General features: G+C 55.5%; 3 protein-coding genes across 16 annotated transcripts in view; all 3 read left to right on the top strand.

Annotated features, from left to right (window-relative positions):
* Positions 1-5,584, top strand: part of PRSS41 (serine protease 41) — a 28,871-nt gene extending 23,287 nt beyond the window's left edge. For 4 of the 12 annotated variants that reach the window (XR_012429640.1, XR_012429644.1, XM_065536972.2 and 1 more), the window contains 3 exons: positions 2,526-2,655; positions 4,767-4,849; positions 4,946-5,584. Coding sequence is in view for 7 of the 12 variants with exons in the window: in XM_065536972.2 (XP_065393044.1) it covers positions 2,526-2,655; positions 4,767-4,849; positions 4,946-5,137 (405 nt within the window). In the remaining 5 variants the exon portion in view is untranslated. Of the gene's footprint in view, positions 1-2,525; positions 2,656-4,766; positions 4,850-4,930 lie in introns of those variants that run through there. The other 8 variants (XR_012429638.1, XM_065536976.2, XM_074028664.1 and 5 more) reach the window with 4 other exon arrangements.
* ZG16B (zymogen granule protein 16B) overlaps positions 1-13,299 on the top strand; it is a 57,300-nt gene that overhangs the window by 32,644 nt on the left and 11,357 nt on the right. The window lies entirely within an intron of this gene.
* On the top strand, positions 8,136-12,726 carry PRSS21 (serine protease 21). The gene is made up of 5 exons (XM_065537676.2): positions 8,136-8,341; positions 8,629-8,977; positions 9,686-9,978; positions 11,977-12,131; positions 12,388-12,726. The coding sequence occupies exons 1-5, from the start codon at positions 8,278-8,280 to the stop codon at positions 12,625-12,627; spliced, it is 1,101 nt and encodes a 366-aa protein (XP_065393748.1). The 5' UTR covers positions 8,136-8,277; the 3' UTR covers positions 12,628-12,726.

The following is a 13,299-nucleotide window of genomic DNA, read 5'->3' as shown; positions in this document are numbered from 1 at the left end:
TCCCCTTGCTGACCTCCTTGCCTCATTCCCAGCTGATCCTGGTTGGGGATTGGGGTGCAGGCCCAGTGTTTCCTTCTGTTCTTCATGCGGCCATCCTGAGTTTCTCTGCTCTCCAGGTTTCTGTTACTCCTCTAAAGCACTCTGGTGCTCTTCCTCAGTTATTTTGATTAAAAGTTAATTGTTGGCCAGGCTCGGTGGCTCACGCCTAAAATCCCAGCACTTTGGGAGGCCGAGGCAGGCAGATCACGAGGTCAAGAGATCGAGATCATCCTGGCCAACCTGGTGAAGCCCCATCTCTACTAAAAAAATACAAAAAAAAAATTAGCCGGGTGCGGTGGTGGGCGCCTGTAGTCCCAGCTACACGGGAGGCTGAGGCAGGATGGCGTGAACCCGGGAGACAGAGCTTGCAGTGAGTGGAGATTACGCCACTGCACCCCAGCCTGGGTGACAGAGTGAGACTCCGTCTCAAAAAAAAAAAAAAAGAAAAAAAGAAAAACAATTAGCCGGGCATGTTGGCAGGCACCTGTAATCCCAGATACTTTGGAGGGTGAGGCAGGAGAATTGCTTGAACCCGGCAGGCGGAGGTTGCAGTGAGCTGAGATCACGCCATTCCACTCCAGCCTGGGCAAAAAGAGCAAAACTCTGTCTCAAAAAAAAAAAAGAAAAACGAAAGTTAATTGTTTATTCATTGTTCTGGCTGTCTTAGTGAGGGGGAGGAGGACAAGAGAACTAGGGGGACCACGCAGGTGGCCCGCAGCTATAATTCCAACACTTTGGGAGACCAGGGCAGGAGGATCACTGGAGGCCAGGAGTTCGAGACCAGCCTGGACAACATTTTGCTCTACAAAAAATTTAAAATAAAAATGGGCCGGGCACGGTTGGCTCATGCCTGTAATCACAGCACTTTGGGAGGCCGAGGTGGGAAGATCATGAGGTCAGGAGTTTGAGACCAGCCTGGCCAACATAGTGAAACCCCGTCTCTACTAAAAATACAAAAATTAGCTGGGCATGGTGGTGCACACCTATAATCCCAGCTACTTGGGAGGCTGAGGCAGGAGAATCACTTGAACCCTGGGGGGCGGAGTTGCAGTGAGCTGAGATCACCCCACTGCACACCAGCCCAGGCGACAGTGTGAAACTTCGTCTCAAAAAGAAAATAAAAATAATAAAAATAAAATAACAAAACAATAAAAATGTAGCTGGGTGTGGTGGCTCACACCTGTGGTCACAGCTACTTGGGAGGATGAGGTAAGAGGATTACAGTGAGCCTGGGATGCTGAGGCTGCAGAGAGCCAAGATCTCACCACTGTACTGTGTCAAAAAAAATAGAAAGACGAAAGAAAGAAAGAAAAAGAAAGAAAGAAAGAAAGAAAGAAAGAAAGAAAGAAAGAAAGAAAGAAAGGAAAGAAAAGAAAGAAAGAAAGAAAGAGAAAGAAAGAAAGAAAGAAAAAGAAAGAAAGAAAGAAAGAAAGAAAGAAAGAAAGAAAGAAAGAAAGAAAGAAAGAAAGAAAGAAAGAAAGAAAGAGGGAGGAAGGAAATTGTGACACATACTGCAATCTGGATGAGCCATGAAGATACTGTGCTCAGTGAAATAAGCCAGTTACAAAAGAAGAACACTGTATGATTTCACAAATATGAAGTACTTAGAGGAACCAAAAGCGTAGAGACAGAAAGTAAAACAGAAGTTGCCAGAGACTGATGGGGCGGGAGCAGAGTCTCACTTTAGTCTTGGCACCTGGCTCTGGTTGTGACGCCTGCACCGTCTCCCTGGAGGGGCTGGTCAGAGCTGGGCTTCCACTGACTGATGTGCCAAGGTGAGGCCCCCACAGTACCTCTGCTCCCACCCCTCTGCTCCACCCCTCTGCACCACCCCTCTGCTCCCACCCCTCTGCTCCCACCCCTCTGCACCACCCCTCTGCACCACCCCTCTGCTCCCACCCCTCTGCTCCCACCCCTCTGCACCACCTGTCCAGCACTCCTCTGACTTTCAGGGGCAGTAAGGGCCAGGCACGGGCAGTGGGCAGCTGAGCCCGTCTCAGGAGGAGCCTCCTTCAGGGAGGTGGAGGTGGAAGAGGCCAAGCCGTTGGCCAGCACAGCTCTCAGAGGGAGGAGCTTGGAGGTGGCACAAAGCGGGCTGTGTTCTCACCCTAGCCCAGCCTGAGGGCGCCTTTTCATGGTTGGTTTTGTTTTGTTTGAGACAGACTCTCGCCCTGTGGCCCAGGCTGGAGTGCAAGGGTGTGATCTCGGCTCACCGCAACCTCTGCCTCCCGGGTTCAAATGATTCTCCTGCCTCAGCCTCCAGAGTAGCTGGAATTACAGGCGCCCACCACCATGCCCAGCTATTTTTTTGTATTTTTAGTAGAGACAGGGTTTCACTATGTTGGCCAGGCTGGTCTCGAACTCCTGAACTTATGATCCACCCACCTTGGCCTCCCAAAGTGCTGGGATTATAGGCATGAGCCACCATGCCCGACCTGCCTTTCCATGTTTTGCTGGCAGTTCAGAGGCCTTCTTTCTAACTCCAGGCTGACAGGGTTTGGCGCCCAGAAGGAGAGTCGTCTGGGCCAGGACTCCAGAAGCACCAGCTGGGATTGTGGGGACTTGGTGGAAGAGACAGTGCACACTGGAGGGGATGTTCAGATGGCGCGAACACAGGCATCACACATGCTCGTTCACACATGTGCACCCAGACACACACGCCCACCCAGACTCTCCTGCACGCGGGGGACATGCACACACGACACCCCTCTTCACCTGCATGCCTGACCTGGGAAAGAAGCCCACCTAGTGGGAGGCACCCCTCTCCCACTCTCCATCTGCCCTGGCCCAAGTGCTGGCCCTGAGCCCGCGTACAGGGAGACTCAACACAGGCCCTTTGTCCCTTGGGATCAGGGCTCCCAAGAGAGGGATTTACTGAGCATTTATTTCCTGCCCTGGGCACACCCAGTCCTCATTCTGCCAGGAGAGGGGAACAATGAGGCCTTCTCCTGCCTGCAGAGGTGGCCCCGGGCCGGCTGGCCCTTGTGTGTCAGGAGTCGGGTTAGGGCCACAAGTCCCTGGCCTCCCTGCCCTTCAGGTGTGGGACTTGGGAAGACCCCTCTGTGGCTCTCCAGCCTGAGGCACAGCAGACAAGAGGGTCTCCATCTGCAACCCATGCAGCAGCCAGGACCTCCCTGCAGCCCCTGGGCCAGGCTGAGCCTCTGCGGGAAGCCCCCAGCCTCACCGGAGGCAAGAACTTGAGTCCCTGGCTCAGATCTCCGGGTAGGACTGATCTGACTAAGACCCTGGGCAAAACCAGGAGCTGACACCTCCTAGGGCCTCAGCAGATCCCTGGGGCTCAGGAACCAGAGGGAAGGTCCTGCTGGCTGGGGGAGGGGCAGCATCAGAAGCCCAGGGGTCTTTGCCCCAACCCCAGCAGGGCAACACCGGGCTGTGCCTGTGACTTGTCCTTGAGCGGCTGCTGCTGGAGAAGGAGGCCCTGAGGGAAGGCACTGCAGCCTTGTGCTCCTGAAACCCGAAGCTCCCGCACGCCCGCCTGCGCCCTCACTGAGTTCCTGTTGGTGCCACACTCTGTGCTAAGCGTTTTATCTGCACTTTCCCCAGAGAAACTCAATATTTTTATTGGAAAACCAGGACACATAACCACACATTTTGCCTAATCTTTCATATAATTCGCCTTCCACTAGTGTTGAAAATAGAATGCACTATTCCCAAGTTTCAAGTCGATGGAGGCGGGATTCCCGGGTTCTGGTTTCTGCAGCCTGCCCTGGTGCGTGTGTTGCTCCTTGGCGTCTGGGTCAGCTCAGGCTGCTGTAACACAAATCCCATGCCGTAGGGGGCTGGTAGACAATAGACGTTTGTTTCTCACAGTTCTGGAGGCTGGAAGTCCAGGATCAAAGTGCTGAGCAATGCAGCTGCTGGTGAGGGTTCCTTTCTGGCGTGCAGACCCCCATCTTCTCACCGTGTCCTCTTTGGGGAGGGGTGAAGAAGAGAGTCCTGGTCTCCTTTTCTTATAAGGGCCCTAACCCATCACTGGGGGTCCTGTGCTCATGGCCTCATCTCAACCTCATCACCTTCAAAGGTCCTACCTCTGACACATATGCTTAGAGCTTAGAGCTTCCACATATGAACTTTCGGGGACAAAGACAGCCCATAGCACCTGGTTAGCATCCCCCTGAATCTCTCCTGAGGCAGGCACGTGCTTAGAACCTGGGGCTTGCCCCACTCCCCTGACCTCCCCTCCTGGGGGCCAGAAAGTGCCCCACAGGGGCCCACCCTGTCCACCTCTGTGGCTGTGCTCCAGCTGACTTGCTCGGGCCCTGTCCTGTGAATGGAGGAAGGATGTCCGGCTCAGCCTTCGCACCTGCCCCAGTAGATTCCATGATAAGTGACCTGAGCAGCCTGGCCCGGCGCTACACTCCGACCCTGTTGCTGACTGCACCTCACGCAGCCACTCTCAGCCTCGGTTTCTCTGTCAATAAACAGGCCCCAGCACACCCCAGCGCCTGAGGCTGTTGGGAGGGAGGAGCGAGACAATGTTTGTGGCCTCCGGCCATCTGCTGGGGAAACCAGTCCGTGTTATTGAGGTGATATGGTTTGGCTGTGTACCCGCCCAAATCTCATCTTGAATTGTAGTTCCCATCATTCCTACATGTTGTGGGAGGGACCTGGTGAGAGGTAATTCAATCGTGGGCAGTGAGTTACCGCCATGCTGCTGTTCTCGTGATAGAGAGTGAATTCTCACAACATCTGCTGGTTTTATACAGAGATGTTCCCCGTTTTGCCCGGCACTTCTCCTTACTGCCACCATGTGAAGAAGGACGTGTTTGCTTCCCTTTCTGCCGTGATAGTAAGTTTCCTGAGGCCTCCCCAGCCATGCTGAACTGTGAGTCAATTAAACCTCTTTCCTTTATAAAATACCTACCCTCAGTTATGTCTTTATTAGCAGCGTGAGAATGGACTGATACATGAGGACCAGCCCGGACGAGGCCCTCGATGGTGTCAGACACTAGAACAGCCTCACACTGGTTTGAGTCAGTTGCTCGTCTCCTTCCCAGAAGTGGTTGAGCCCTCCCTGGGAGGCCGCAGAGGGAGTAGCCCTGTGGGTGCGTCACTGGTCCGGGAGGCCAGTTCCTGACTGCGGCCCCCACTGTGAGCCATGTGGAGGGCCTGGAATTTTTGAGACTCGAGGATGGACGGTCCAGACGGACCAAGATGGCGGAAGCTGAGGATGGGCCCTGGGGAGCTGTCCTCCAAGGACAAAGCCAACAGATATTTCCGCTACATTTACCACCCAAATTCAGACATATTGGAGAGTAAAAGGTGACAGTGACACCCATGCACTCCCTGCCTCTCCTGTCCTCAGCATTCTCCTGTGTGGATGTCACTACATTTGCCCATGTCCCGGACCCTCCGTCCACCCATCGCTTCATCTTCTTTCCTCAGACATATCAGGTGCTGACCTCAGTTCACCTCCCCTCAGACACTTCTGCATGCGTGTCATTAACCAGACTGTCATAGGGTTGGGCTTTTCTCATTTTGAAGCGTAATTTGCATACAATGAAATCACAAATTTGGAAGTGTATATTCACAGGTTTTATTATTTATTTATTTATTTATTTTGAGATGAACTCTCTGTCGCCCAGGCTGGAGTGCAGTGGTGTAATCTTGGCTCTCTGCAAGCTCCACCTCCTGGTTCAAGCGATTCTCCTGCCTTAGCCTCCTGAGTAGCTGGAATTACAGGCACCAGTCACCATACCCAGCTAATTCTTGTGTTTTTAGTAGAGACGGGGTTTCACCATGTTGGGCAGGCTGGTCTCGAACTCCTGACCTCAAGGGGCCCACCCTCCTCGGCCTCCCAAACTGGTGGGAATTGTAGGTGTGAGCCACCACGCCCGGCCTATTCACAGGTTTTAAAACATTATTTTTTATTGCGATAAAATACACATAACATGAAACCACTTTAACCATTTTATTTTTTAATTTTTTGAGACCGAGTCTCGCTCTGTCACCCACGCTGGAGTGCAGTGACGCTATCTCGGCTCACTGCAGCCTCCACCTCCCAGGTTCAAGAGATTCTCCTGCCTCAGCCTCCCAAGTAGCTGGGATTACAGCATCCACCAGCACCACCAGCTAATTTTTGTATTTTTAGTAGAGATGGGGTTTCACCATATTGGCCAGGCTGGTCTCCAACTCCTGAGCTTGTGATCTGCCTGTCTCGGCCTCCCAAAGTGCTGGGATTACAGGTGAGAGCCACAGCGCCCGGCCCACTTTAATCATTTTAAATGTCTAGTTCAGCAGAAAGTCATCCATTACTTAACAACAAGTATACCTTCTGAGAAAGCGTGGCTAGGTGATGTCAACATTGCAGGAACATCACAGAGTGCATTTCCACATACCTATGTGGCATAGCCTGCTACACCCAGGGTAGGCGGTCTAGCCTATTGCTCTTAAACTACAAAGCTACAGAGCTTGTTACCATACTAAACACTGTAGGCAACTCTAACACAATAATACGTATTTGTGTATCTAAACATAGAAAAGTACAATCGAAATATGGTATTATAATCTTATGGAACCACTGTCGTGTACCTGTGTGGTCAATCACTGAGCAAAACCTCATTATGTGGCATGTAATTGTACATTCCCATTTTCACTGATCCGTTCATTGGTCAATGGATTCTCGGGTTGCTTTCATGTCAGCTACTGTGAATAATCCTGCTATGAAGATGGGTATACAAATATGTCTTGAAGGCCGGGCATGGTGGCTCACACCTTCACCCTGGCACTTTGGGAGGCCGCGGAGGGCAGATCACCTGAGGTCAGAAGTTCAAGACTAGCCTGGCCAACACGGCGAAACCTCATCTCTACTAAAAATACAAAAATTAGCTGAGCATGGTGGTGGGTGCCTCTAATCCCAGCTACTCTGGAGGCTGAGACAGGAGAATCACTTGGATCCAGGAGGCAGAAGTTGCAGTGAGCCAAGATCCCGCCACTGCACTCTAGCCCGAGCAACAGAGCAAGACACCATCTCAAAAAACAAACCCCCAAAACTAAACCCCCCCAAAAAACAAAAACCAATATATCTTGAAGACTTTCAGTTCTTTTGGGTGTATACTCGGAAGTGGAATTGCAGCCGGGTGCGGTGGCTCATGCCTGTAATCCCAGCACTTTGAGAGGCGGAGGGGGTGGATCACCTGAGATCAGGAGTTGGAAACCAGCCTGGTTAACATGGCGAAACCCTGTCTCTACTAAAAATACAAAAATGAGCCAGGTGTGCTGGTGCATGTCTGTAACCCTAGCTACTTGGGAGGCTGAGGCAGGAGAATCGCTTGAACCTGGGAGGTGGAGGTTGCAGTGAGCTGGGATCACACCAATGCATTCCAGCCTGGGCGACAACAGCGAAATTCCATCTCAACAACAACAAAAAAATTTGTTTCAGAGGAGTGAAGAAAGCCCAGTGGGAGCCCGCAGTGGGTACGGCCTGGGTAGAGACTTGGCAGGATCCCCATTCTGGGTGGAACCGGCCCAAGAGCACTGTTTTCCCAAGAAAGTCTCATGGGCCGGGCGCGGTGGCTCAAGCCTGTAATCCCAGCACTTTGGGAGGCCGAGATGGGCGGATCACGAGGTCAGGAGATCGAGACTATCCTGGCTAACACAGTGAAACCCCATCTCTACTAAAAAATACAAAAAAACTAGCTGGGCATGGTGGCGGGCGCCTGTAGTCCCAGCTACTCGGGAGGCTGAGGCAGGAGAATGGCGTAAACCCAGGAGGCGGAGCTTGCAGTGAGCTGAGATCCGGCCACTGCACTCCAGTCTGGGCGACAGAGCGAGACTCCGTCTCAAAAAAAAAAAGGAAAAAAAAAAAAGAAAGTCTCATGAAGGACCAGCCATGCTGCTAGGCCCCACCTGGCCCTCAGGGGCCCCCAGGCTTTAAGGGGACTCCTGGCTCACGGCCAGGCCCTTGGTGCTGGAGGAGGTGGTAGGTGAAGGACACCGGGCACCAAGCGGGCAGCCAGGACCCCTGAGCTGCAGACAAGAAAGGGACTGTGGGGTCCACCGGGTCTGGGCCACATCAAGGAGTGTGGTTGAAGATCCGCCCTAGGAGCTGAAAGCCAGGGCGCTATCAGGGCTGAGAGTCCCCAAACAGCCCTTGGGCCCAGGAGTGTGAAGCTGGGAGTAGAGGGCAGAGCTCCCACCCCGCCCCGCCCCCAGGGGGCGCCCCCGGCCCGGCGCGAGGGGAGGCAGAGGAGGCGCCAGGCCGCTGGAGAGGAGGCCATGGGCGCGCGCGGGGCGCTGCTGCTGGCGCTGCTGCTGGCGCTGTCGGGACTCGGGAAGCCGGGTGAGCTCGGGGCGCTGCTGGCGGGACGGGGAGGGGGGCGATGGGGAGGACGGGAGGTGGAGGCCGCGGGGAGCTCACTTCTTGTCTCCTGCAGAGTCAGATGAGGTGGATCTGTCGTCAGGTAGGGCGCTCAGGATGCGTGATGCCCGCCGGGGCCGTTGGGCTGAGGTGCACGGGGGCGGGGGGAGGGGAAGGGGGGCCTCTACTGCTCTCTCGGCCTCGCCCCCGGGATCGAGAACTCTGTTGGTGTGGAAAGTAACCAATGGGCGCTGGAGGGGGATGGGCAGGCCGGCAGGCCCTGCAGAGCACGTGGGAGGGTCTCCAGTGTCACCTACTTCCTGCTCTACACACGCGAGGGGACACTGGGTGGGTAAAAGCGTGGTTTCCTGGCTGGGTTGAATGGGAGAAAGGGAGAGGTCGGGCTTGGGGGGCTGCCTCCCGCGGCTCAGCAGTTCCTCTGACCATCCGAGGACCATGCGGCCAACGGGTCATCACGACGCGCATCGTGGGTGGACTGGACGCTGAACTCGGGCGTTGGCCATGGCAGGGGAGCCTGCGCCTGTGGGATTCCCACGTGTGCGGAGCGAGTCTGCTCAGCCACCGCTGGGCGCTCACTGCGGCGCACTGCTTTGAAGAGTGAGTGGGGTGCGAACTGAGGGGTGTGGGGACGGGCAGGAGCAGGGCTGCAGGGAGTGCCACCTAACTTTACCTATGGTCTGATGCCACACTTGGGCGTGAATGTGGTGCATGGATGCCGCCTGGTGTTCTACTGAGCCCCAGGCTCTGCTGCAGCCGGTTACACCCATTCCAGTTCCTTTTGGGTCTCCGGGAGGGAACTCTGTTCAGGTTCTTCCAGAATGTTCTTCCAGAACATTTCCACGCACTTTTGGGTATTCTTTCCCTTTTTCTTTTAACCCAAAGCTCACCACCATCCATCCCACCCTCATTCCCCCTCCTGGTGGACGTGCAGTACAGTGTGGAGCACTGAACCAAGGCGAGCACGCCCGGGACGCTATGTGGACTCCATCCTGCCAAGCCCACACTGCCGTGGTGCATCTGCCCATTCCTCCTTGGGCTGCATGGGGGTGCCCCTGGAGGCCTTGGCTTAATGCAAGGGTCCTTGGGACAGCTCTGGGAGATGACAAGACCCCACCCTCCTGCTCCAGGAGCAGGTCCTAGGACTTTGGTTGTGATCTCTCTGGCCTCTTTCATTTCTACAGGGGACCCTGGGTGTTAGCAAGTAGTAGCAATGCCACAGTCTCCCCTCCTGGACTGGGCCCCAGTTGTGCTCAGGCAGCCAGCCCTCCGTCCAGGGCCCCTGATTGCTCTCTTCTCTTCTACCAGAGAGAGTGACCTTAGTGATCCCTCTGGGTGGACGATCCAGTTTGGCCAGCTGACTTCCATGCCATCCTTCTGGAGCCTGCAGGCCTACTACACCCGTTACTTCGTGTCGAATATCTATCTGAGCCCTCGCTACCTGGGGAATTCACCCTATGACATTGCCTTGGTGAAGCTGTCTGCACCTGTCACCTACACTAACCACATCCAGCCCATCTGTCTCCAGGCTTCCACATTTGAGTTTCAGAACCGGACAGACTGCTGGGTGACCGGCTGGGGGAACATCAAAGAGGATGAGGGTGAGGCTGGGGACAGGCAGGTCAGGGAGGAACTGTCTTTGTTCATCTGTTCCCCTACACAGGCACAATAGCCCCTTGCTTGGTCTGGGAGTGCAGGCTACGCCCCTCTTGTGCGCAGTCTCTCCTCACCTGCCAGGGCAGGGACCAAACACCCAGTCTCTCCCTTCCAGGGGCTGTGGGGGCCAGAAGGAGAGTGTGAGAGGGAGGCCAGCTTGGTACAGGCCTGTGGGTGGTGGGGTGGTGGAGGGGTTCTGGAGGACTTGGCGACATAAACGTCAGATTTGAATTTATTGCTGCATCTTTCCACCTCCCCCGGTGCTCACCAATGCCCCAGACATCAGGCTCCTGGGCTGCCTCTCCAAGCCTCTTGCACCCACCCTAGCTCTGGCCGATTCTCCTGCAGCACTGAGCCCATTCCTCTCCCCATAAGTTTTCAAGCCATGCTCAACCGCAGCTCCCACGGAAACCCCTCTGGGGATTCTCTGGTGGGCCTGCCCTGGCACCTGCATGTCCCCCAACACACATGCCCTGAAAGAAGTGGGCCCACCATCTGGAGGAGCCCTGGGGCTGGCAGCCCCCGACTGGGTGTGTTCCCTGTATTAGGAATCCCCTTCCCTCTGCTCCCCTGTCTGGCCTGTCCCTGCATCATCCCACAACAGTAGTAACAATAACAAACGTGGTTCCTTGAGCACACGCAGTGTACCTGGCACTGTTCTAGGCATGGGGACCCAGCAGTGAGGCAGGCGCGGCCTCTCCTCCTCCTGGAGCTCACCTAAGAATGAAGTTGGTAACGTTTTTATACCCATTTTACAGATGAGAAAACTGAGAGGGTTATGGAAATTGCCAAGAACTGATAAATGGAGAAGTCAGGGCCCCTTGCCTTAGAGAGGGTAAGGGATGTCCCCAGGTCACACCCCGGCAGTTGGAAGCGGGAATGGGAAACTCAGCACTGGAGCCGCCTCCCTCTAGAGGAGGGATCCTTTCCCTTCCCTGAGAAGGGCCCCTGCTGCAAAGATGAGTGGGTGTGAGCCGGGGGCACGGCCAGGCTGCCTCTGCCACCCTCTCTCCCCAGCCCAGAGTGGACAGGTCACACCAACCCCAGGCTGCGCCTCAACTCACAGTGTAGGGGAGGCGGGGGGCAGGCACTTCTGGAGCCCCCTGCCTGGTATGCACCTTTGCTCTGCCCTGCGCTGACTGGGAGGCCTTGGGCAAAGCTGTTCATCTCACGGTGCCTCAGTTTCCTCCCCTGTGAAACAGGGTAATGATGGTTCCACATCATAGGCTAGTTCCCAGGTTGTTAGTCCCAAGGGCTTAGGAGAGACCCCGCTGATGGGAAGCGCTGCCTGCAGGTTGGGCCTTGTTGTCTTTTGTCATCCTGTGCAGTACAAGGTGCTGGCTGGGACTCTGAGGCAGGAATTGGACAGGTGTGGGTTCCTGTCAGGCTCTGAGACTTCCCCAGTGCCTTGCCGGGGGTCAGCGGGGTGATATCCCCCTGACTCTCCTTATCTGGGAGTGGGTCCTGATGACTGCTGCCTCCCAGGGGTACTGGGGGGGGGCCCTAAGAGCGCCGCAACAAGCTTGTGCCCAGGCCCTGAAAGCGCCCAGCTGCTACTGAGGCCAGGGCTGCAGCCAGGCTGCCTCTCCCCCAGGTCTGGCTTTGGGTGCTCATCTTAACACCATCTCAGCTGCCTTCGCCCCTCCCCCTGCTCCTTTTTGCTAAGGAATCTCTCCGTGGGCGCAGGCAGGGCCATTGTTGCCATTCTACAGATAGGGAAAGTGAGGCTGGGGGAGCTCTGACAGCCTGTCTCTCGCTGGGGCCTTCGTGATGCTGCTGAGGGCCTCTGCTGTGCTGGGGTCTGGGCTGGAGCTGGGGGTAATGGAGATGAACCTGCCAGGCACAGTGGGTGCCCTAGGACCCCCACTCCCACAGCCTATGCCATCCCTCCCTAGAGGGGCCTCAGGTTGGTGTCTCTCTCTTTCCCTCTATCGTCCCCACAGCACTGCCATCTCCCTATACCCTCCAGGAAGTTCAGGTCGCCATCATAAACAACTCTATGTGCAACTACCTCTTCTTCAAGTACAGTTTCCGCACGGACATCTTTGGAGACATGGTTTGTGCTGGCGATGCCCAAGGCGAGAAGGATTCCTGCTTTGTGAGTGTCCCTGCCACCACTCCCAGCCCAGGAAAGCAACCTGTGTCCCTGTGCCTTATTTGACCCTCATGCCAACCCCAGGAGGTGGACACTGTTGCCCCACTCTGCAGATGCAGAAACGGAGGCTTGGCCGCTGCCAGGGGGAGGAGAAGGATGTGCACCCAGTCTACCCAGCCCCACAGCCCTTCCTGCTCTCGGCTTCTCCCCTGCCCCACTCACTCCGCCCCAGGCTGATCTCAGTCCCGCTGCTCCCCAGGGTGACTCAGGTGGACCCTTGGCCTGTAACAAGAATGGACTGTGGTATCAGATTGGAGTCGTGAGCTGGGGAGTGGGCTGTGGTCGGCCCAATCGGCCCGGTGTCTACACCAATGTCAGCTACCACTTCGGGTGGATCCAGAAGCTGATGGCCCAGAGTGGCATGTCCCAGCCAGACCCCTCCTGGCCGCTGCTCTTTCTCCCTCTTCTCTGGGCTCTCCCACTCCTGGGGCCAGCCTGAGCCTACCCAAGCCCGTGCAGGCTGGGGCCACTGCTAAGTCAGGCCCTGGTTCTCTTCTGTCTTGTTTGGTAATAAATACATTCCAGTTGATGCCTTGCAGAGTATTCCTCAAATGTGGTGGCTTCATGGACAGCTCATTCTCTCTTGTGCAGCCGGCCGGTCTGTGCCCCTGGCTCACACCCACATCTGTTCTGTTTTGATCAGAAAGAGAATTGTGTGTTGCTCAGGCTGGTCTTGAACTCCTAGGCTGATCTCGATCCTCCTGCCTCACCCTCCTGAGTAGCTGAAATTAGACTCATATCATGCCCCGCAATGGAACAGGAGTAGTTCCAGGGTGCCAGGAGCTGAAAAGCCTGGAGTGGGGGTGTGTGCATTGGAGGAAATGATCCTGACATCCCTCACCCCCTAAGGATCCAGCACAGAAACGCCAGACATCCTGATCTTACCATGGTTCCCCCAAGGCTGACCTAGGACCAGGACATGGGTGCAGGTAGTTTATCTGGGAGGTGATTGCAGGAAGTGGGGAAACTGAGGCAGGGAGGGAGGGAACGCTGATGAGCTTGCATAAACACAGAGGGTGCCATTCTAGGCAACTGGGGTGCAATCCTGTGGGGGCCTCAGCATTGGCCCACTGAGGACAAGGACACCAGGGTGGGCGTTTCTCTCTTGATC

Source organism: Macaca fascicularis, chromosome 20, assembly GCF_037993035.2.
Source record: "Macaca fascicularis isolate 582-1 chromosome 20, T2T-MFA8v1.1".
NCBI lineage: Eukaryota > Metazoa > Chordata > Mammalia > Primates > Cercopithecidae > Macaca > Macaca fascicularis.
Note: the sequence above shows the minus strand (reverse complement) of the source record. Positions and strands in the feature narration are given on the sequence as shown.

Bases quoted from the DNA above. Each gene is read 5' to 3' on its own strand.
- PRSS21 (XM_065537676.2), top strand. From the start codon at position 8,278: ATGGGCGCGCGCGGGGCGCTGCTGCTGGCGCTGCTGCTGGCGCTGTCG. The intron at 8,342-8,628 runs GTGAGCTCGGGG...GGGGATGGGCAG, and splicing joins GTCGGGACTCGGGAAGCCGG to GCCGGCAGGCCCTGCAGAGC. The intron at 12,132-12,387 runs GTGAGTGTCCCT...GCTGCTCCCCAG, and splicing joins GCGAGAAGGATTCCTGCTTT to GGTGACTCAGGTGGACCCTT.